This window comes from Sinohyriopsis cumingii, chromosome 17 (genome assembly GCF_028554795.1).
Source record: "Sinohyriopsis cumingii isolate HCF-2022 chromosome 17, ASM2855479v2, whole genome shotgun sequence".
Classification (NCBI taxonomy): Eukaryota; Metazoa; Mollusca; class Bivalvia; order Unionida; family Unionidae; genus Sinohyriopsis; species Sinohyriopsis cumingii.
In genome coordinates this window covers 89,530,583-89,557,178 of record NC_142977.1, presented here as the reverse complement: position 1 = coordinate 89,557,178, position 26,596 = coordinate 89,530,583, and the positions used below count along the sequence as shown (strand labels likewise).

General features: G+C 34.5%; 1 protein-coding gene across 3 annotated transcripts in view; it reads left to right on the top strand.

Moving 5' to 3' along the window:
• Positions 1–26,596, top strand: part of LOC149779392 (integrin alpha-PS2-like) — a 305,876-nt gene that overhangs the window by 254,334 nt on the left and 24,946 nt on the right. For all 3 annotated transcript variants that reach the window (XR_016415642.1, XM_089940054.1, XM_089940053.1), the window contains exons 26-29: positions 2,752–2,848; positions 9,542–9,688; positions 20,557–20,694; positions 26,114–26,230. Coding sequence is in view for 2 of the 3 variants with exons in the window: in XM_089940054.1 (XP_089796180.1) it covers positions 2,752–2,848; positions 9,542–9,688; positions 20,557–20,694; positions 26,114–26,230 (499 nt within the window). In the remaining variant the exon portion in view is untranslated. The remainder of the gene's footprint in view (positions 1–2,751; positions 2,849–9,541; positions 9,689–20,556; positions 20,695–26,113; positions 26,231–26,596) is intronic.

The window sequence follows — 26,596 nt, the reverse complement described above, 5'->3', positions numbered from 1 at the left end:
GCAGAATTGATATTTACCGAGTTCTTAATAGAACATGGATTACCCTTAACGGTAGAAGACTACATTGGTCCTTTGTTCAAGTGGATGTTTCCTGATTTCAAAATTACAGAAAATATGCGTCTGCAAGTTAGGTGTTTAGCAGAAGATAATTTGCTTAAAATCACAAAAGCCATGAAAATTGGGCCATTTAGTATTGCAACAGATTGGAGCAGTGATTATGACGACAAAAAGTTGTACCCAGTCTGTGTAAGAGACTTTGACATGGAAAAGGGCAGAGTGCTCTTCTTTCATTACCAGAATTGACAGTAGATTCCACTGGAGAAAACATTTATGATTTGCTTGATAATGCTTTGAATAAACATAAGTTGGCAGAACTGTATGAGGTTTTCAGCTGATAATGCATCAGTGATGCACCTTGCTGCATGAAAGGCTGCTGCTGCTGATAAATTAAAAGGAAAACCCCAGAAGTATCAAGTTGGCATTCTACCTGACAGTGTACTTCATGCAGACAGAGTTGATGTGCAATGGATATCTTATTTCCTAGTTAAAAGACCCAATAACTGGAAGATATAAATTTCCTCTTCTTTGTCAGGTTATGAAAGGAATATTGGTTCTTTACCATTCTAATGCTGGCTGTGAGAGATTATTCAGTATTGGTAAGAAAAATAAAACTGAATTCAGATCCAGGCTCTGTAACCCAGCACTTGGATTTCTGCTGGTGTGCAAAATTTTCATAATCTCAGCTGGTACAAAGTGTTTTAAAATGCAATATGAGAGACTTGCTTTTTAAAGCTCAAAGTGCTGTATATAAAAATTTAAAGCAGTAATTGATATAAAAAGACCAGAAGGAGTAAATAAATCAGTTTGTACATATGCTCATTGAATTTTATTATGGTATATGTGGATTACTCTTTTTTCTGCTCAGATTACTCTTTTTGTCCACTTAGATTACATTTTGTCCTCGCCAGAGGTTGGCATGTATGCAGCATATTTTTTTTTTGCTTAATGGACCCATCAATTTCATATTGAGACCACTCTTTATTCTAAATGCCCACCTTATCCTAGTTTTTGCAAGGGTTCACCTGTCTGTGTACAGTTCAGACTGATCTGCCTTATGGAATGGTTCCTGGAAATTTTAATCAACACTATGAAATATCAAATTTAAAAATAGGTTATACAATTTTTTACATTTTCTTTCCAAACAACATTCCTAGTACACCGCAATTAATGTCATAAGGAAATTTTGATCAATGAAAATGTCACTCATGCCAAGGGGAGGCAGTACTTTAATAAATAAATACAAATTAAATAATTTTTTATGAATTGAAATTTTTGTTCTAATTCTATTAGTTCCTTTCAAGTGTAATCATCATAAATGCAACATGTCCTCTTGTAATTAAATGTAAAATGCGTCAAACTACCGTAACAGATATGTCCGCGAGCGTCTCTCTGAGAACCTAATTAGGTGTCGACTTTGTTTTGATAACTGACTCCCAGAAGTATTTGTTGTATTGTTGTACTGAATTAAAAGCTGACCTCCTTTGTATTATCATGTTAATCATATCTTTTGAGTCAAATAAAGTAGGTGGAATAAAAGAAAAGTTAAAAGGCATGAAAGTCCTACAAACTTAAAATCTAGTGGCCCCAGTCGTATGTCAGGTGAACTCACTTCATTTGATCAATCGAATACTTAAAATCTAGTGGCCCCAGTCGTATGTCAGGTGAGCTCACTTCATTTGATCAATCGAATACTTAAAATCTAGTGGCCCCAGTCGTATGTCAGGTGAGCTCACTTCATTTGATGAATCGAATACTTAAAATCTAGTGGCCCCAGTCGTATGTCAGGTGAACTCACTTCATTTGATGAATCGAATACTTATAAATGTTATTGTGTAGGAGACATAAACTACCTTAACCGACTCTTTCATAACTGTGATCAAAGATAACAAGGCAGCCAAGCGAAATGAATACTTCGTAAAATAAAGAATTTGATTTCACAGATTCAGACCATTGTGGGCAAGCGAGTTTCAGAGAAGTCTTGAACTGGCACTTAGAAATATCCTCAAGGATGATAAGTTTCATTTTTTATTTCAATTTAATTAATTCATGGCATACATATTGTACAATGTAAAATTGAGCTTCAACTTAGACGATTGTCTCACAAAATAAATGTCGCTTGTTTTTGAAAAAAGAGGAATCTTGTTTGGTGGTGTATCAACAGTTAGTCTAGTTCCTGCTCTATGGACTCCCGATTTAGCAGGATAATATTAATCACCACTACGGGAACCAGACTCATCAAGAAACCAAAAGCAGTGACGTATTAGACATTTTTTACATGTACACGTGATAGTTGTGGAAACCAGTTGGAACAATCTTTCATATGTTGGACAGTTTGAAAATAAATGTTATTTAACAAAAACAGAATAACAAACAACTTCATTAGAAAAAGCGTGTTATTAAAAATTATTATCAATGTGATTGTAAAATGAGGATTCAGTCATTAAACAGCCCAGTTCCCTAATGCCACTACCACACCCCACTATTTTCTCGATTTTTGAGCGATTTTTTTCAATTTTTGGAGGTCCCTCCGTAACTTGCACCTCGCTTATAATGCGATCTATGTTTGAGGACCCTGTTGTGCATGAGTTATCGAGGGAGAGGTGTAGTTATGTCATCTGTGCATTTTAGTTTATCCAGAGTTCTCTGCCCTTAATCATTTTAAAATATGCTTATTATTTTTCATCTTTGCAGTCAGTCCAACCCTGAGCAGTTTATTTATACTACCAGAAAAGCTGAACTGTACAAAGAGACAGAACTTGTGGGACCAGAAATAGAACATGCTTACGTGGTGAGTTAATGTATTGGTTGAAAACATATTTTCGACTTACGAATTAAATCTTGGGCATAATATATGTGTTTAAAAGAGAAATAAAGGTGTATAATTTGTAGCCTATGTCCTGATTTCATATATACAAGATTAAAATAAAATTATAATTGGTAAAATAAAATTATAATTGGCTCACTTTAGTTACATCTGAAATCTTTTTATTACTGAAACTCATTCAGACAGTCAGTTGTGTAGAATTGGAAATTCGTTCATTCATTGGTTTATCAGGATAAAAGATTGCAGTGATATTTGTCAATCAAGTTTCCAAGGACAAGTTTTTCAAATAGTTACCATTTTAAAAAGCATAAACTTTCTTTTATGTCATACACTTTATAGTTCTAAATTTTCAAATATAAAAAGTTAATTTGAAGTTTGTATCTGCAGTATTAATTTTACCTCCTGTATGTAAGTGTATGAAATATGGGGAACTTTATGTGATTTAAGATGGTGACAAAATAATAATGATTGATCAATAATGTCCAAAATAATACAATTTTTATTAAATTTACTTGCGTGAGAATTGGGGAGTGTGTACAAATTTCTTTCTGGAAAGTTTACAAAGCTATTCATTTTGTGTCCTAATTTGTATTCACAATAAATTCTGATCTAAACATATCTGGGTTTTGTTTGGGTAATTTTGTCCATTTTGGTAAAATTTAATAACATTATGCACATTTCCATCATCAGTACATGGGCGAACTTTATGAACAGTGAAGTTCTTAAAATGTCAAGCTACCTTGAAAAACCATTAGTCTTTATCATTTTCAATTGACATCCGAGTCAAAAGGTACTAGTTATCCTCTTATCATCTATACAGTTCATTAGATGTTGTCAGGATCATGAACCCCAGTGCATAAAATATAAATTTTCCCCACAAAATTATCTATATACATATATCAACATTGGCATCTACCTGACACTTTGGTTATATCTGACATTATTGCTCATTGAAATTCAGTTTTGAGGTAAGATTTTTCTTCTAAACAATTATCATCATTTCTGTTCATTTGCTTGAAGTCAAGGTCATAATCTTCTCTGCCTAAAACTTCATTCTCCCATATAAAATTGTCAATATTTTTATGAAAATCATCATTCACATCACTGCTATCACCTGATGTTTCAGTGCTGTATGCGATCTCTGCATGTTAAAACTATTTTTGTTTAAATCACATTTTCATATAACTAGTTATCATCAATTACATTAATTTTGACACAGCTGGAAACCACTCTGGAGGCTATATTTCTGACTTTGATCAGACTTGGAATATATTATTAAGATCTCATATATGTTTTATAATGAATGATATTCAGGCATATTAATAAAGTAATCTTAGATCCGATTGACTGAGCTTGTTGCCACTCTGGAGGCCATGTTTACATTTCTGATCTAATTTTGACCAAAGTTGGAATAAATGCTTATACCATCAAGGTCTCACACAAGTCCAATAATGACCAATGTTGTATAAGTTTTATTATGAGCAAGATCTCCATATATTTTAATGAAATTTGGCAGAGTTAGAAATAGTTCTCAAATCATATGCAATGTAATGGGTTTTTCCTTTAATCATATTTGGGGATGTCCATTAATTATATCAACAATTTTTAGGCAATTTTTCAACAACTGTCAAACTTTCAGTGACCCCCCCCCCCAGTAAAATTTTACCCCCCCCAACCTACAAACTAACAATATTTTATACTGCTGGCTTTTATACTAAAAATAGAATTATCGAAATTAAAAGGTCTACAGATAAATTTTAATACATTTTTTTTACTTGTTTAACAGATTTAAAATTGACTATAACACTTTGAATTCACGTAAAAATCGAGAGTTTATATTCTAGCTTTCGTATATAGGCTACAGCAATTTTACAGCACATGCAAATGGGGGGGAGGGGGTCATTTGCCTGAAATGAACAAGAGTCTGTTATCAAAGTGTACAATAATTGTAAGGCATTAAGGTTACTGCATCTGGTTGAAGAAGTTGTATGATCGTGTTGGCTACATAATTTATTTTATGTATTATGTTAAAGATGACTGTATAATAGTCAAGCTCTCAAGTTTCCTAGGCGTAGTTATCCATCCTTGGAGGGATAGCTCATGGACTTCAATATATATAGCATCTATACATATAACATAGATGCTATTTAATAGAAGTCCATGGATAGCTATACTATTTAGATGTCTATGGCTCAGTGCAGTCTTTGAATTTAGTAACAGCTTCCCTTAAAAATATGTCTACAGTCTACAATCTACACTGAATAAAAACAAAATATGATGATGCAAGACTATGGACTATGACTTCCTTGGCAAGAGCACAACTGGTTTAGGATTAAGCTGGTGGGCTGTTGACGGGCGAGCGAGTGTGTGCCCTACCAACGCACCAACTAATTTCCTATTTTTTAATTTATTAAATTTATTGTAAAAAATAACATTGTTGACATCAATTTATCTTTAACTCCCCCCTCCCCCATGTCACCAATTGTCAAACTTCTTCAAACCCCCTCCCCCCCATTTTGTTGACATAATTAATGGACGACCCCTTTGTCTTGTCACAAAAGGAAAACTAAGGATGTAACCATGATGGTAACTATTGAGAATAACAGGTTTATGTAAATTTCAGTAAAATAATTTATACAAACTTGCAAAATAATTAAGAGTTTAACGTTTTTTTTCTGAGTTTATCGTGGTATAAACTGTCAGTTGCCGACTCACACAGCAAATAATGCCCAAAGGGCATTATCAAAGCTGTGTGAGTCAGCAACTGACAGTTCATACCACATTAAACTCAGAAAAAATGTTAAACTCTTATAATTGAAATTTCAATTATTCTTTATGTTATTTTGTTTGCATCAATTACAAACAGAAATCTTAATTGAGCACAGTTATATATGTTTGGTTATTTTTCTGTTATGTAGCTATTTATAGCACTTGGGATTGTCCTGCTTGATCGTAATAAGGTCATCATAATACTAGTCCTTCAACCAATGGAAGCCAAATTTATTCAGTTATTTTTTTTAATGTTGTTTTCTTTTAATGCTTACTTCATGTCTGCCGTAACTGGCAGTGTTTATCTTATGCTGTACATGTGACTCTATTTATAGAAGTGGGTATTCTTAGAAAAGTAGTTCTCCTTACAGTGCATACAGAAATAAATGCAATTCATTTTGATCACGTGGTAACATTATGACCAATGGAAATGTTACTTTCCTTTACCTGCTGCTGGCATTGCAATTATCATGAATTATGCTCTTAAATGTATAATGTTAAATTTACTGAAGAAATGTAAAATTGAAATATTGCATGAGAAAATGTACTTTTCATGCTAGCGTAAAGTAAAGTATTCAGTGGTGCAATTAAGGATGAGAATTTCTTTACACAATTACATGTACAAATATTTGGTTGCAAGTAATTACTTTTCTTTCTAATTTTGATTTTTCTCCAATAAGAACATTTCTTCCAAAGAAATACAAAACAATAAGTTAAAATCAGGTCACCACAGTTCTATGTGACATTCTGATAGACATCAATAAAAGTTCTCTTTTGTGACCTTTGAATTTACTAATCCATTTATTTTTAGGTAGCTTAGTGGATAAAGCATTTCAAATTAATTTTAAGGGGAGTTATAATTAGGTATGATATGTTCTGATTAATGTGTGTTACTTTCAGAAATATAAAAGCTGTGGTTTATGAACCTTTATGGTTACTTTATGTGAGCAGAAAGATTGGTGTCTATCAGAATACTGTACAGGACTGTGGATTTTAATCAGATTGAAAAAAGCAACAATGTCTAATCATTTAAATTTACTTGTAAATAATTATTTCTAAATTATTTTTGAGATTTGAAATTACTAAATATTTTACCGTAGATTTGTCAAATCAAATGTAGTTTCACTGTTGTTACTATTGCCATATTAAAGTGCCTGAAATATTTTGTTTTGTTATCACATGTATTGTGAACTAGTTTGGGGAATTCATATATTCAGTGCCATTACTTAAAATTTTGAAATTTATGTTTTTTAATTGTTAGCTTTTAATTTAAAGAAATAATGTAATACTCTTGTGTCTTGAAACATTTCCATATGTAATTATGAAGAATACTTCCAGATTTAATTATGAAAAACGCTTCTGGATTGAATTACAAAGAACATTTCCAGACTTAATTGCAAAGAACACTTCCAGAGTTAATTACAAAGAACACTTCCAGATTTAATTACAAAGAACACTTCCAGATTTCATTCAGAAGAACACTTCCAGACTTAATTACAAAGAAACACTTCCAGATTTAAATTATGAAAAACACTTCCATATTTAATTACAAAAAACAATGCCAAATTTAATTACAAAGAACATTTCCAGATTTAGTTACAAAGAGCAATGCCAAATTATTACAAAGAACATTTCCAGATTTATTTACAAAGAACACTTCCAGATTGAATTACAAAGAACATTTCCAGATTTAATTATGAAGAATACACCCAGATTTAATTACAAAGAACATTTCCAGATTTAATTATGAAGAACACTTCCAGATTTAATTACAAAGAACACTTCCAGATTTAATTACAAAGAACATTTCCAGATTTAATTACAAAGAACACTTCCAGATTTAATTACAAAGAACATTTCCAGATTTAGTTACAAAGAACACTTCCAGATTTATTTACAAAGAACACATCCAGATTTAATTACAAAGAACATTTCCAGATTTAATTATGAAGAACACTTCCAGATTTAATTACAAAGAACACTTCCAGATTTATTTGCAAAGAACATTTCCAGATTTAATTACAAAGAACATTTCCAGATTTAATTACAAAGAACACTTCCAGATTGAATTACAAAGAACATTTCCAGATTTATTACAAAGAACACTTCATGATTGAATTACAAAGAACATTTCCAGATTTAATTACAAAGAACACTTCCAGATTTAGTTACAAAGAACATTTCCAGATTTAATTATAAAGAACACTTCCAGATTTAATTACAAAGAACACTTCCAGATTTAATTACAAAGAACACTTCATGATTGAATTACAAAGAACATTTCCAGATTTAATTACAAAGAACACTTCCAGATTTAGTTACAAAGAACATTTTCAGATTTAATTATAAAGAACACTTCCAGATTTAATTACAAAGAACATTTCCAGATTTAATTACAAAGAACATTTCCAGATTTAATAACAAAGAACACTTCCAGATTTAATTACAAAGAACATTTCCAGATTTAGTTACAAAGAACACTTCCAGATTTATTTACAAAGAACACTTCCAGATTTAATTATGAAGAACACTTCCAGATTTAATTACAAAGAACACATCCAGATTTAATCACAAAGAACATTTCCAGATTTATTTACAAAGAACACATCCAGATTTAATTACAAAGAACATTTCCAGATTTAATTATGAAGAACACTTCCAGATTTAATTACAAAGAACACTTCCAGATTTATTTGCAAAGAACATTTCCAGATTTAATTACAAAGAACACTTCCAGATTTAATTACAAAGAACATTTCCAGATTTATTACAAAGAACACTTCATGATTGAATTACAAAGAACATTTCCAGATTTAATTACAAAGAACACTTCCAGATTTAGTTACAAAGAACATTTCCAGATTTAATTACAAAGAACACTTCCAGATTTAGTTACAAAGAACATTTCCAGATTTAATTATAAAGAACACTTCCAGATTTAATTACAAAGAACACTTCCAGATTTAATTACAAAGAACACTTCCAGATTTAATTACAAAGAACATTTCCAGATTTAATTATGAAGAACACGTCCAGATTTAGTTACAAAGAACACTTCCAGACTTAATTACAAAGAACATTTCCAGATTTAATTACAAAGAACACTTCCAGATTTAATTACAAAGAACATTTCCAGATTTAATTATAAAGAACACTTCCAGATTTAATTACAAAGAACACTTCCAGATTTAATTACAAAGAACACTTCCAGATTTAATTACAAAGAACATTTCCAGATTTAATTACAAAAAACACTTCCAGATTTAATTACAAAGAACACGTCCAGATTGAATTACAAAGAACACTTCCAGACTTAATTCCAAAAACACTTCCAGACTTAATTACAAAGAACACATCCAGATTTAATTATGAAGAACACTTCCAAATTTAATTATGAAGAACACTTCAAGATTTAATGACAAAGAACATTTCCAGACTTAAGTACAAAGAACACTTCCAGACTTAATTACAAAGAACACTTCCAGATTTAATTATGAAGAACACTTCCAGATTTAATTACAAAGAACATTTCCAGATTTAATTACAAAGAACACTTACAGACTTAATTACAAAGAACACTTCCAGATTTAATTACAAAGAACACATCCAGATTTAATTACAAAAAAATTTCCAGATTTAATTACCAAGAATACTTCCAGATTTAATTACAAAGAACACATCCAGACTTAATTACAAAGAACACTTGAAGATTTAATTGCTTGGTCTATAATAGCATGTGAATATAATGTATTATACATCTCTTATCGTAATGAAAATGGTACAGTTTAATACAAGCTGAAGCCATTACATACTTGTGTTATATAGAGTTAAGAGAGATTCTTATGACAACATTTATGTGTTTGTATTATATGGTGTTATCATTTGCAGGTATCAAATTTGGGTCCATCAGGAATGCAGTCAAGTATAGTGACCATCACATGGCCAAGCACAGATGAAGGTGGACAAAAGCTAGTTAACATAACTGATATCATTTATGATACACGCAAGGTCAAGTGTACCTTGAATAATTCTTCAGTAAGTCCAAGCATAAATCTAAGGATTTTCCTCCAAGTCTACTATTTATTAAGTTTGAGTTTTTTTTTTTAATATGAAATTTAGTTGTTGCGATTAAGCCTACTAATTTCAGTAAATACAGTCTAATCACCTCTATATGACATTCATTCATTCTATAATTGCTATATCTGACACAAGTATTGGAACTGTTGTAGTTTAATATATGTAGTCTTGGTAATAGCAGACATTTGATTCTTGCTCCAATACAGTGGCTTGGTTACAGCGCATTGTGATGTAATGTGATATAATTCTGTATCCAATAGTCAAGCTGACAGGAGTTTTTCATTTTAGGTAAATTGTTCCATCATAATATGTTAGAAGTTGTTCTATTGCCTCACAAAACCAGCCCTCAAAAGTGGATAAAGACACGTTTCAAAGCTGGCCGGCGTAGAACAGGAAGAAGAATTCCAGTTATCTCCCTTATTTTGGCTCAACAATTGAAAAAAAGCTCGACCGGTAATTTAGATAACCTAATTCAAATCCCAATTAATTCATCAACCTTTGTGCCAACTATCCAAGAGATACATCTGCATATTGCTTTATTCAATGCCCAGTCAGTAGGACCACCAGAAAGCACACAGAAATAGTTAATTTTATCAACGACCAGAATATTGACATATTTTTCCTGACAGAAACATGGCTTAAAACATCAGGCGATGAGCCCAAGTGTGTGGATCTAACACCCACTGGTTACTCCATCAAGTTGTTTCTCCGTAATTCTTGTGGTGGTGGAATTGCTGTCATCACAAAGAACTCCATGATAAAACATCTTAACCACACCACAACATTCAATTTCGACCACACATCATTTGAACTAGTCCAAACCACACTCACACTGGAGCAAAGGTCAGTCCATTTTTTCTGCCTATACCACCCTCCTTCTAGTAGAAAAAACAAGCTGGCTGACTCTCTCTTTTTGGAGCAGTTTCCAAATCTCCTGGACTATGGAAATTCGATAGGTGGCAACCAGATTATTCTTGGAGATTTCATCTTTCACTTTGACTGTCCCAGAAACCCAAATACATCAAAACTCCTAGATTCCATTAATGTTTTCAACCTCAAACAATCAGTCAACCAACCTACGTATAAAAATGGTCACATTTTAGACTGGATTCTTCATAGACCTGATGATAACATTCTACGGTCCTCCCTGGTATCCCATGACCTTGCATCAGATCACCTCTGCATTATATGCCATCTTGATGTATCAGTCTCCAACCCTCCACCTTTATGTGCTACTAAGAAAAATCTCCATATGATAAATAGAACCAAACTAATGCATGACATCCAAGCTAACCTAACAACTTGCTTACCTCCTACCGCCGAACAACTTGATAACTGCCTGTGTTCATTGCTTGACAAACATGCCCCGGCTACCAAGTGCAGAGTATCAATTCAAAAGTGTTCTCCATGGTATAGCAGTGTTAGGGACCAACTTTGCACTGCTAAGAGACCGCTGTAAAGCTGAGAGGCTTTGGCTTTCCACCAGACTCACTATTCATAAGCAAATCTATGAAGCTGCTAAGAAGAATGTCACAAATATAGTCCATGCAGTGAAATCAGCCCACTATCCCTTTACATCATGCAACCGTCTTTGGACGCTTCTACAGAAATTGCATGGAAGTGCCTTTTGATGCCTCTACAAAAGTTGCATGGAAGCACCTTTTGACATCGGCTGTAAACATCAGCCATTTTAAGCCGGTTTTCGTAGCGCCACCTTCGGGAAAACCCCTTATTAGATACTACATTCATTTCTGCGAATGACAATTATGTCAGATCATGTGGTCACTGTTTGTGCACTGGTCGATATCTGCTATTTAAAGTAACTGGGTTGTAATCTCCACTCTCCAAAATGGCGGTTGCAGATTTCATTCAGTACTTACGAAGTTTTCACGATTAGAATCACAACTATGAAAGATTCGATAACCTAGGTAAAGGCACTGATATTGATGTAGGCAGCAAAATTAGTTTTTATAACTTATCAAATTCAGATGACTTAGTGATGTAGATGCAGACGAAAAACTTCGAGTATGAGAAATGGCAGCTACGAGTTCTCTCCCAATTTTAAAGCACATAAAAAATTCTTCAGTGATAAATAATTACACAGCTATAACAATCAGACTTTACTCTTAAATTTTTCCACATATAATAGATGTGTACCAAAAAAGTTAAATGGTTAAAATTGCTGTTAAACGTAACATACACTACATTGCTTAACAGTTCACAGGCAACCGTATGCATATAGAGTCGACTAGGTAACAGGTGTTCTATTTATAGCACGCTGCACTTTGTAACTATGCTCTATGAGGTAAAGGGCTATACTACTAAGATCATGGAAAGTTCCAGCTGCAAAGAGCTCTTCGAGATTACTAACAAGCTAATGTCAAGAAACAAATCTACACCACTTCCAACTACCTTCTCTCCAGACGACCTTCCAGACCTGTTTGCAAATTTCTTCCATGACAAAGTACAAACCGTTAGAGATAAGCTTGACACCACAATTTCAATTGACTCGTTGTCACCATAGAGTTGGGATACAGAATTTGAGCAGCAACCATTAGCAGCATTTGAACCTGTCTCTATGGATTTTGTATATACAGTCCTGATGAAGAGTGCACCAAAGTCATGTGAACTTGATCCAATTCCAGCATCACTGCTGCTTGAGTGCTTAGATCCAATATTGCCTTCACTAACTGATGTTATTAATACCTCTCTCTCATCCGGGGAATTCCCATCATTTTTCAAAATTGCCATTGTAAAGCCTCTGCTGAAGAAACCAACACTAGACCATAACGATTTAAAGAACTACCGACAAGTTTCTAATCTCACATTCATATAAAAAATCTTAGAAAAGGTTGTTCTATCCCAGCTTGTATCTCATCTAAATTCAAACAGTCTTTTTAGCAATGTACAATCTGCATATTGCCCTTGCCACAGTACTGAAACTACTCTTCTAACAGCAGTTAATGGCATTCTCTCTATGTTGGATAGCGGAAAGATTACAGTCCTCACCCTCCTTGATTTGTCTGCAGCATTTGACACAATAGACCATGATACATTACTTCACCGTCTCCAGCATGTATTTGGCATTCATGATACAGCCTTACTGTGGTTCAAGTCCTACTTGGTCAACAGGACACAAATTGTATCTGTAAATGGAATACACTCCAGCCCATTTGATCTATGCTGTGGTGTTCCACAGGGGTCTGTTCTTGGTCCTGTTCTCTTAATTCTGTACACTCGGCCGCTCTCAAGTGTCATAGATCATCATCCAGTGTCTCACCAATTGTACGCTGATGACACCCAAATATACAAATCTAGCCACCCAGCTGAAGTTGATGCTACCATCCAAGGTGTAGAGAGGTGCATTTCTGATGTGAAATCGTGGATGACATGTAACAAGCTGCAGATGAATGATGATAAAACTGAGGCCATTCTGATCACAACACAAAGACTTTCTGATTCACATCCTTTACCTCAAACAATAAATATCAGCAGCACCAACATTAAATTCACACAATCAGTACCAAACCTAGGTGTTACTCTGGACAGTACTCTCACATTGTACCAATATGTCATGAACATATGCAAGGCTGCATATCTTAGCTGAGACGCATCAGCTCAGTTCACAAATATCTTTCAGTTGATGCCACTAAAACACTTGTGTGTTCATTAGTACTTTCAAGACTTGACTATTGTAACTCAATTCTGTCTGGTTCATCTCAATATCTGCTCCAGAAACTTCAAAAAGTTCAAAATACAGCTGCTCGGATCATACTTAGAGTACCACGATCAGAGCACACCTCCCTGCTGCTCTGTACCCTACACTGGCTATCCATTCGATCCAGAATCAAACACAAAATTTGTTCTCTGTGCTACATTTCACTGTCGGACTCTAGTCCAACATACATATCCGACCTCACCCATGTGTACACACCAGCAAGATACTTACGCTCCTCTTCTGACAAACGTATACTCGTTATTCCAAGTATGAAAACAAAGTCATATGGACAGCGTTCTTTTGCATACCAGGGCCCAGCAATGTGGAATGAATTGCCCACTGAACTTAGTCACAAAGACACAGTGATCACATTCAAGAGGACTCTCAAAACTCTCTTATTTCGACTGCAAGAACAAACTTAAAGACCTAATAATGTTTCCTACCTTAAATATTCTCAGCATGTTCTTTAATGTTTTCTAATTTCATGGTGTTTGTTTTTGTAATCATATCATTATATGTTTTTTATCTTATAGGTGTTGTATAATGTTGTAAAGCGCTTAGAGCTTCTAAAGATTAGGTGCTTTACAAAGTCCTCATTATTGTTATAATTTTTATTATTATTAACAACAATGTATTTGGGGCTTGTTTTAGCTTGTGCTTCTTTTTCCTACATCCTGTTTGGGGAAGATGAAAACTTTTCTCCAAAGAGTGGAAGAGGGTGTGCAGTATGGGTTTTCAAGTTTCAGAAGGCCTGCAGATCACGTTTCTCAACCCTCCTTCATAACCAGTGGGTGTCCTTTGTCATCCTCAGAGATCCATACTAAGCAGACATCATGCTGCAGGAAATAGACTCTCTCCAAAAGGAGAGGGTCATAGATATTGTATGCAACACAGTCTCAACTGGATATTCCTGAAGACCAGTCTTAGTCCACAAGGCCAGTGGAAAGCTCAGACTGATTAGCAGCCAAAGCTTTCTCAAGCAATACATTTGGACACCCAAGTATAGGACTTAAACACCACAGTTCACCTTTAATGTTACTCAAGATAAGGTCTTTTTGATCAGCTAAACTCTCCAAAGATGTATACCATACCCATTCAAACGTACTGGTCTTCCTTGAAATTCCTGATATTTACTTTCAGGGACACTACATAACCAATTCATGGCGCTCCCATTTGGTCTGAATCTCAGTCCTTGCACTTACAAAAGTCATGGAATAATCTTCTTCTGTTCCAGTATTTGATTCAAATAGACATGGAATTTCATATTTTCTGAATAATGTTGGCCTGCATCAGAAATGTGCCTTCAAGATCATCTTCATGTGTTTTTGGTCCACTAAGAGTCGAATTTCAACCCAGGAATTTCTTTGCCTTTTGGGTGTTCTCACTGTGGCTATTGATCTTCTCATTTTGGGTTTGGGTATTCTCATTGTGGCCATAGATCGTTTTATTTTGGGTTGGGAGTTTTCAATGTGGCTATTGATCTTCACATTTTGGGTTTGTATATTCTCATTGTGGCAATAGATCTCATTTTGGGTTTGTGAATCCTCATTGTGGCCATAGATCATCTCATTTTGGGTTGGGTGTTCATATTGTGGCCATAGATCTTCTCATTTTGGGTTTGGATATTCTCATTGTGGCCATAGATCTTCTCATTTGAGTTTGGATATTCTCATTGTGGACATAGATCTTCTCAGTCTGTTTTTGGATATTCTCATTGTGGCCATGGATCTTCTCATTTTGGGTTTGGATATTCTCATTGTGGCCATAGATCTTCTCATTTGGGTTTGGATATTCTCACTGTGGCCATAGATCTTCTCATCTTGGGTTTGGATTTTCTCATTGTGGCCATAGATCTTATCATTTTGGGTTTGGATATTCACATTGTGGCCATAGATCTTCTCACTGGGTTTGGATATTCTCATTGTGGCCATAGATCTTCAAATTTTGGGTTTGGATTTTCTCATTGTGACCATAGAATTTCTCATTTTGGGTTTTGAATATTCTCATTGTTTACCATAGATTTTCTCATTTTAGGTTTGGATATTCTCATTGTGGCCATAGATCTTCTCATTTTGGGTTTGGATATTCTCATTGTGACCATAGATTTTCTCATTTTGGGTTTGGATATTCTCATTGTTTACCATAGATCTTCTCATTTTGGGTTTGGATATTCTCATTGTGGCCATAGATCTTGTCATTTCAGTTTGGATATTCTCATTGTGGTCATAGATCTCATTTTGGGTTTGAATATTCTCATTGTGGCCACAGATCTTCTCATTTGAGTTTGGATATTCTCATTGTGGTCATAGATCTTCTCATTTTGGGTTTGGATATTCTCATTGTGGCCATAGATCTTCTCATTTTGGGTTTGGATATTCTCATTGTGGCCATAGATCTTCTCATTTTAGATTTCAATGTTCTTGTTGTTCCCATAGTTCTTCTCATTTTGGGTTTGGATATTCTCATTGTGGCAGTAGATCTCATTTTGGGTTGGGATATTCTCATTGTGGTGATAGATATTCTCATTTTAGGCTTGGATATTCTCATTGTGGCCATAGATCTTCTCATTTTAGATTTCAATGTTCTTGTTGTTCCCATAGTTCTTCTCATTTTGGGTTTGAATATTCTCATTGTGGCCATAGATCTTCTCATTTGAGTTTGGATATTCTCATTGCGGTCATAGATCTTCTCATTTTGGGTTTGGATATTCTCATTGTGGTGATAGATCTTCTCATTTTGGGTTTGGATATTCTCATTGTGGCCATAGATCTTCTCATTTGGGTTTGGATATTCTCATTGTGGCCATAGATCTTCTCATTTTAGATTTCAATGTTCTTGTTGTTCCCATAGTTCTTCTCATTTTGGGTTTGAATATTCTCATTGTGGCCATAGATCTTCTCATTTGAGTTTGGATATTCTCATTGTGGCCATAGATCTTCTCATTTTGGGTTTGGATATTCTCATTGTGGCCATAGATCTTCTCATTTGGGTTTGGATATTCTCATTGTGGCCATAGATCTTCTCATTTTAGATTTCAATGTTCTTGTTGTTCCCATAGTTCTTCTCATTTTAGGTTTGGATATTCTCATTGTGGCAATAGCTCTTCTCATTTTTGTTTGGTATTCTCATTGTTTACCATAGATCTTCTCATTTTGGGTTTGGATATTCTCATTGTGGCCATAGATCTTCTCATTTTGTTTTTGGATATTCTCATTGTGGCAGTAGATCTGAATTTGGGTTGGGTGTTCTCATTGTGTCCCTAGATCTTCTCAGTCTGTTTTTGGATATTCTCCATGTGGCCATACATCTTCTCTTTTTGGGTTTGGATATTCTCATTGTGGCCATAGATCTTCTCATTTGGGTTTGGATATTCTCATTGTGGCCATAGATCTTCTAATTTTGGGTTTGGATTTTCTCATTGTGACCATAGATTTTCTCATTTTGGGTTTGGATAGTCTCATTGTTTACCATAGATCTTCTCATTTGAGTTTGGATATTCTCATTGTGGTCATAGATCTTCTCATTTTGGGTTTGAATATTCTCATTGTGGCCATAGATCTTCTCATTTGAGTTTGGATATTCTCATTGTGGACATAGATCTTCTCATTTTGGGTTTGGATATTCTCATTGTGGCCATAGATCTTCTCATTTGGGTTTGGATATTCTCATTGTAGCCATAGATCTTCTCATCTTGGATTTGGATATTGTCATTGTGGCCATAGATCTTATCATTTTGGGTTTGGATATTCACATTGTGGCCATAGGTCTTCTCATTGGGTTTTGGATATTCTCATTGTTTACCATAGATTTTCTCATTTTGGGTTTGCATATTCTCATTGTGGCCATAGATCTTCTCATTTTGGGTATGCATATTCTCATTGTGACCATAGATTTTCTCATTTTGGGTTTGGATATTCTCATTGTTTACCATAGATCTTCTCATTTTGGGTTTGGATATTCTCATTGTGGCCATATATCTTCTCATTTGAGTTTGGATATTCTCATTGTGGCCATAGATCTTCTCATTTTGGGTTTGGATATTCTCATTGTGGCCATAGATCTTCTCATTTGGGTTTGGATATTCTCATTGTGGCCATAGATCTTCTCATCTTGGGTTTGGATTTTCTCATTGTGGCCATAGATCTTATCATTTTGGGTTTGGATATTCACATTGTGGCCATAGATCTTCTCACTGGGTTTGGATATTCTCATTGTGGCCATAGATCTTCAAATTTTGGGTTTGGATTTTCTCATTGTGACCATAGAATTTCTCATTTTGGGTTTTGAATATTCTCATTGTTTACCATAGATTTTCTCATTTTAGGTTTGGATATTCTCATTGTGGCCATAGATCTTCTCATTTTGGATTTGGATATTCTCATTGTGACCATAGATTTTCTCATTTTGGGTTTGGATATTCTCATTGTTTACCATAGATCTTCTCATTTTGGGTTTGGATATTCTCATTGTGGCCATAGATCTTGTCATTTCAGTTTGGACATTCTCATTGTGGTCATAGATCTCATTTTGGGTTTGAATATTCTCATTGTGGCCACAGATCTTCTCATTTGAGTTTGGATATTCTCATTGTGGTCATAGATCTTCTCATTTTGGGTTTGGATATTCTCATTGTGGCCATAGATCTTCTCATTTTAGGTTTGGATATTCTCATTGTGGCCATAGATCTTCTCATTTGGGTTTGGATATTCTCATTGTGGCCATAGATCTTCTCATTTTAGATTTCAATGTTCTTGTTGTTCCCATAGTTCTTCTCATTTTGGGTTTGGATATTCTCATTGTGGCAGTAGATCTCATTTTGGGTTGGGATATTCTCATTGTGGTGATAGATATTCTCATTTTAGGCTTGGATATTCTCATTGTAGCCATAGATCTTGTCATTTTGGGTTTGGATATTCTCATTGTGGCCATAGATCTTCTCATTTTGGGTTTGGATATTCTCATTGTGGTCATAGATCTTCTCATTTTGGGTTTGGATATTCTCATTGTGGCTATAGATCTTCTCATTTTGGGGTTGGGTGTTCTCATTGTGTCCCTAGATCTTCTCAGTCTGTTTTTGGATATTCTCCATGTGGCCATAGATCTTCTCATCTTGGGTTTGGATATTCACATTATGACCATAGATCTTCTCATTTTGGGTTTGGATGTGCTCATTGTGGCCATAGATCTTCTAATTTTGGGTTTGGATTTTCTCATTGTGACCATAGATTTTCTCATTTAGGGTTTGGATAGTCTCATTGTGGCCATAGATCTTCTCATTTGGGTTTGGATATTCTCAATGTGGCCATAGATCTTCTCATCTTGGGTTTGGATATTCACATTGTGGCCATAGGTCTTCTCATTGGGTTTGGATATTCTCATTGTGGCCATAGATCTTCTAATTTTGGGTTTGGATTTCCTCATTGTGACCATAGAATTTCTCATTTTGGGTTTTGGATATTCTCATTGTTTACCGTTGATTTTCTCATTTTGGATTTGGATATTCTCATTGTGGCCATAGATCTTCTCATTTTGGGTTTGGATATTCTCATTGTGGTCATAGATCTTCTCATTTGAGTTTGGATATTCTCATTGTGGTCATAGATCTTCTCATTTTGGGTTTGGATATTCTCATTGTTTACCATAGATCTTCTCATTTTGGGTTTGGATATTCTCATTGTGGCCATAGATCTTCTCATTTTGGGTTTGGATATTCACATTATGGCCATAGGTCTTTTATTGGGTTTGGATATTCTCATTGTGGCCATACATCTTCTAATTTTGGGTTTGGATTTTCTCATTGTGACCATAGAATTTCTCATTTTGGGTTTTGGATATTCTCATTGTTTACCATAGATTTTCTCATTTTGGGTTTGGATATTCTCATTGTGGCCATAGATCTTCTCATTTTGGGTTTGGATATTCTCATTGTGGCCATAGATCTTCTCATTTTGGGTTTGGATTTTCATTGTGGCCATAGATCTTCTCATTTTGGGTTTGGATATTCACATTGTGGCCATAGATCTTCTCATTTTGGGTTTGGATAATCACATTGTGGCCATAGATCTTCTCATTTTGGGTTTGGATATTGTCATTGTGGCCATAGATCTTCTCATTTTGGGTTTGGACAATCACATTGTGGCCATAGATCTTCTCATTTTGGGTTGGGATATTCTCATTGTGACCATAGATTTTCTTATTTTTGGGTTTTGGATATTCTCATTGTTTACCATAGATCTTCTTATTTTTGGGTTTGAATATTCTCATTGTGGCCATTGACCTTCTCATTTTGGGTTTGGATTTTCTCATTGTGGCTATTGATCTTCTCATTTTGGGTTTGGATATTCTCATTGTGGCCATAGGTCTTCTTATTTTGGGTTTGGATTTTCTCATTGTTACCATAGAATTTCTCGTATTCTCATTGTGGCCATATAATTTCTCATTTGGGCAACTTGTTAATTACATTCCAGCTGATGGATGGAGTATAACTACTGACCCACCTAACATTATAATGAAACTCTAGCTAGTTATATGTTGTTTATAGATGATCCATTACATTCCATATCCAAGCACCCTTTCTTAAGGTGAAGGTAATGACATGCAATAATGCAACTGTAACTTGTATCCCTGTTTAGAGTCTAACATTTGAACCACTTTAGATAATCTAATAATCATTTCCCAAGTAGATAGTGTGTCACATACTATAGCCAAGCCCCATGCCTTGAGGTCAAGGTTATATCAAGGGACAGTATAAATCAGTCATTTCTGTACATGCACAGGTGTAACTTCAAATTAATGAAGATATTTTCATGAAATGTTTGCCTTGTATTTATCTTCACTTGTTAGTATTTAACTTATGGACGTTCATATTACTGCTTTTAAGGTTGGAGTTACAGTAAGAGATAATGTAAGTCTAGAGGCCATGTTTGCCATCACATTGTGATCAGGACCTTGGCCATTTATTGTAATTATCACTACATGTGAACAGCATAGATCTTTTCAGACACTTGTATGACTGCAGATAATCTGACTCAACTCTTTTTGCAGTTATGTGCAGATAAATGCACCATGTAAAAAGATCCATGTTATTCCATGTCTTGTGTCTTTCTAGGTAATCCACTACAAGGAGGGCAGTGGTTCTGATGTGGTGACAGTTATTCAACAGCAAAAATGGATGGCTAGTAAACAGGAAGGCACCAGATCAAAGAGAGATGTGGAGAAGAGATCCAAGACTGATCTCAAGAAATTTGTAAGGAAACAAAATTAGAATACAGTATATACCCATGTACAATACACACAACTATAAAGCTTGCACTGTGAAAATGAGAATACAGTATATACCCATGTACAATACACACAACTACAATGCTTGCACTGTGAAAATGAGAATACAGTATGTACCCATGTACAATACACACAGCTACAAAGCTTGCACTGTGAAAACGAGAATACAGTATATACCCATGTACAATACACACAACTACAAAGCTTGCACTGTGAAAACGAGAATACAGTATATACCCATGTACAGTACACACAACTATAAAGCTTGCACTGTGAAAATGAGAATACTTTATATACCCATGTACAATACACACAACTACAAAGCTTGCACTGTGAAAATGAGAATACAGTATACACCCATGTACAATACACACAGCTACAAAGCTTGCACTGTGAAAACGAGAATACAGTATATACCCATGTACAATACACACAACTACAAAGCTTGCACTGTGAAAACGAGAATACAGTATATACCCATGTACAATACACACAACTATAAAGCTTGCACTGTGAAAATGAGAATACTTTATATACCCATGTACAATACACACAACTACAAAGCTTGCACTGTGAAAATGAGAATACAGTATACACCCATGTACAATACACACAGCTACAAAGCTTGCACTGTGAAAACGAGAATACAGTATATACCCATGTACAATACACACAACTACAATGCTTGCACTGTGAAAATGAGAATACAGTATATACCATGTACAATACACACAGCTACAAAGCTTGCACTGTGAAAACGAGAATACAGTATATAGCCATGTACAATACACACAACTACAATGCTTGCACTGTGAAAATGAGAATACATTATATACCCATGTACAATACACACAACTACAAAGCTTGCACTGTGAAAATGAGAATACAGTATACACCCATGTACAATACACACAACTACAAATAATGTAGAGACTGATCTGTAGACAAAAATTTGGTATACCTTCAATATGGATATATATGATATTTGTATTGATAAGTCAAATTAGATTCAGAAATGATATATTTAGTTTTGTACTTGATACAATCACTTCCAGACTTTGCTGAGTTTGTTATGTTTGCATTCATGGAAAAAATGGTTGAACTATTAGTCAGTTGTGCAACATTTCAAGTTGTTTTTGGAACCACTTTTAAGTGGTGTATTTTTAATATTTTATGATTTTATGAGACATTACCTTAGACTTGACTTTGTAACTTTCTCAAACTCTTTATTTAAAACTTTTTGATGAATTTGTTAAAAATTAATCTCAGCAAAACTGCACATAATAGTTTATGCAGTAATGGGTTTTTATCTTAAGGAAGGTAGACCAACTTAAAATTCAGTAATAACATTTTTTTATATGGTTGCCATAAGGCAGAGTATTTTATTTTATGGTGTTATTCATCTGTCTGGAACAGGAAATTTTAAATTGAGTCTCAAAAATTATGAATGTTGTGCTGTATTTTCTTTTATACAAGTTGAAAGTCTACATTACTTGGTATCATTGGAAAGCTACATATTTCCCCTTTTCTCTGCTACCACCCACCCACTGCAGACTATCATGAATTGTGATACACACCATAACTATGCCCCCAACCTCACAATCAAGATCATGGCAAAAGAAAATATGATTGGGTGATCTCTTTCCATCTTAAGTATGACTTCGAAACCATTCAAGATATTTTAATGAAATTTTACCATTTTATATATGTTGACTGTATTCATATCATATCATATTATCATATTCACATGGTAAAAATATCTAAAAAAAAATCACAAGAAACACCAGGCAAATGCAACAAGAAACCAGCGATGTAAAGCAACCAGGACCATTCCCGAGCTCTCCTTCCCACTAATAAAACAGCCAACCATTCAACTGTAAGAGACATTTATGGACCCACAGATTGAGGCCAAATTATCAGGGTTCCTTGAACCCATAAAAGCCTGGGGGAGGTGGCACCATTCCCTTCCCCAGGAACAACTAGCAGGCTGCGGTGCAGTCAGAAAAAAGTGGCACATGCACAATTGTGCGCACGCCACTATAATTAAACTCAACAACAACAAATGTTGACATTAATACTGCACAAATAAATGATTATATAAGTCAGTGGTCTTTTTCCTCATCCATGCTGTCACATAATATTTAAAATTAATAACCCCTACTTACTATTTCATGAAATTTTACTCAAGTCTGTACATTTTCCTCAGTTCAAAGATCAAAATCGTTAATAATTAAAAGGTTACAAGATGGTCATATCATGTGCTATTTGAAGTTCTCTTGTTTTTAAAACTTTTTTTCTCCAATTTCTTTGTCAGTTATAATGAAATTTTGCAAACAAATTTATGTTCTTGTAGCAAATTTATTAGCATATGATCTTAATTATATCTTTTTGTTATTTGGGTAAAAATCCTGGGTTTTTTTCTCAGAGTAAATTTAAAGTTATTTCCTTCAGTTTCAGAAACTCCTCAACTCATTAAGTACAATGATGGAAAAAACTCCTAAAGGTACAATTAGAAGTTTTAAGGTACAAATAGAAGTTTAAAGATACAAATTCATAATATTTGAATATCAAATAACATGTAACAGAAATGTTCTTGGTAGGTAAAAAGAAATAGTTTATGAATAAGAAAAACATTGTATGATCATGAGTGGTAAAGCCATCATTGCCAATATGAAATGTTTCCACTTCACAAGTGACGTATTTCCTTATATCTGCAAATGATTAGAAGTTTTCAAAATATATATCGAAGATGGAAAAGCTCCATTTTTCTTAAATTTGTCCCATTCTGTCTGTGAAAATATGGTTAACACCAGAGGAATAAGCCATATTCCTATAAAAAAGAAGACATTCCATTTCCCATTCTGTCTGTAACAATGTGGTTAACACCAGAGGAATAAGCCATATTCCTATAAAAAAGAAGACATTCCATTTCCCATTCTGTCTGTAACAATGTGGTTAACACCAGAGGAATAAGCCATATTCCTATAAAAAGAAGACATTCCATTTCCCGTTCTGACTGTAACAATGTGGTTAACACCAGAAGGAATAAGCCATATTCCTATAAAAAAGAAGACATTCCATTTCCCATTCTGTCTGTAACAATGTGGTTAACACCAGAAGGAATAAGCCATATTCCTATAAAAAAGAAGACATTCCATTTTCCATTCTGTCTGTAACAATGTGGTTAACACCAGAAGGAATATGACTTTTATAGCCATTTGAAGCTGACAGTCTTGTTTTGTAACAGACACTTCACCCAAAGTTTATAGTCACTTGATTTATATTTGCATACAGTATTTATCCATGCCTGATAGATGATATATATTGTCACATTAATGATACCACTTTTATTGCTAGTGACAGTACCACTTGTATTGTCACAGTGATGATAACACTTTTATTTCCACAGTGATGATACCACATCTATTGCCACAGAGATGATACAGCTTTTATTGTCACAGTGATGATGCCACTTATATTGTCATGGTGATGATACCAGTTCTATTGCCACAGAGATGATACAGCTTTTATTGTCACAGTGATGATGCCACTTATATTGTCATGGTGATGATACCACTTCTATTGCCACAGAGATGATACAGCTTTTATTGTCACAGTGATGATACCACTTATATTGTCATGGTGATGATACCATTTAATTGCCACAAAGATGATACAGCTTTTATTGTCACAGTGATGATACCACTTATATTGTCATGGTGATGATACCACTTCTATTGCCACAGAGATGATAACACTTTTATTGCCACAATGATGATGCCACTTATATTGTCACGGTGATGATACCACTTCTATTGCCACAGAGATGATACCACTGTAACTGCCACAGTGATGATACTGCTTTTATTGCCACAGTGATGATACCAATTTTATTGCCAGTGATGATACCACATTTATTGCCAGTGTTAATACCACATTTACTGCCAGTGATGATACCACATTTACTGTCACAGTGATAATACCATTTTTTGTGTCACAGTGATGATACCACTTCTATTGCAACAGAGATGATACAGCTTTTATTGTCACAGTGATGATACCACTTTTATTGCTAGTGACAGTACCACTTTTATTGTCACAGTGATAATACCACTTTTGTTGCTAGTGACAGTAACACTTTTTTTGTCACAGTGATGATAACACTTTTATTGCCACAGTGACAATATCACTTTTATTGCCAGTGATGATACCACTTTTATTGCCAGTGATGATACCACTTTTATTGCCAGTAATGATACCACTTTTATTGCCACAGTGATGATATCACTTTTATTGCCAGTGATGGTACCACTTTTATTGCCACAGGGATGATACCATTTTTTATTGCCACAGTGATGATACCACATTTACTGCCATGGTGATGATGATACAACAGTAACTGCCACAGTGATGATACTGCTTTTATTGCTACTGATGATACCACATTTACTGCCACAGTGATGATACCACTTTTATTGCCACAGGGATGATACCATTTTTATTGCCACAGTGATGATGCCACATTTACTGCCATGGTGATGATACAACTGTAACTGCCATAGTGACGATACTGCTTTTATTGCCAGTGATGATACCACATTTACTGCCACAGTGATGATACCACTTTTATTGCCATGATGATGATACAACTTTTATTGTCACAGTGACCGTACCACTTTCATTGCTAGTGATGATACCACATTTACTGCCACAGTGATATCACTTGTATTGCTACAGCAATTATACAACATTTATTGTCACAGTGATGATACCAATTTTATTGCCAGTAATGATACCACATTTACTGCCAGTGATGATACCACATTTACTGCCACAGTGATGATACCACTTTTATTGCTAGTGGTGATACCACATTTACTGCCATGGTGATGATACAACTTTTATTGCCACAGTGATGATGCTGCCTTTATTGCCAGTGATGAAGCCACATTTACTGCTACTGTGATGATACCAGGTTTACTGTCACAGTGATGATACCAATTTTATTGCCATTGATGATACCACATATACTGCCACAGGGATGATACCACTTTTATTGCCAGTGACGATACTACTTTTGTTGCCACAGGGACAATACCACTGTTTCATGATACCATTTTTATTGCCTCTTTGGCAATAGCAGTTTTTCTCACACTGACAAATTTATGTATTTTGTCTTCAAAGCACAATAAAATGTACGATCTCAGTGTGTGGAGAGACTTTTTAAATTAATTTGTAAAATAAAGGGCAGAAACCATTGGTGCCATATAGCTGAGGTTGATATGTGTTACATATATACCAAACATCTACTCCTATTTTAATATCTATAATACTTAGCAAAATAATATTTAATATCATTAACACATTGCAACATTTTCTCTCAGGAATGTGGAGAAGGGATGGGCTGCAGCATTATCAATTGTACTCTAGGCTTTCTACATGATGATGAAAGTGTGGACATAAGAATCAAGGCCAAAATATGGACACCTACACTTTTAAAGGTGAGATTCTTAATTTGAATTGAATAGTTTTCATAGATATTAGTTTTAGTGATTTTTCATACAAAAAAAAACAATCTGTATAAATTCTTACCTTTTTGCAGTGGGGTGAGGTCTTATTTTTTCCACACATGTAGCATTTTTTCTGGGGTCTTCAAATTTATGATCAGTGGCAGGCCTAAAATCCACCAAGTTTGTTGCTTCACACAAAGTGATAGTTAATTAACATTATTATCATGGTTTATATAGCACAGTTCTAATGTGCTTTCTTTGCAGTCCTTAGTATGACCAATGTTTGTGGCAAGGGTTTTGTGTGAATTCTAGGTTTTGCTTTTGTGCAGGATACAAATTATTGTGTGAATTCTATTT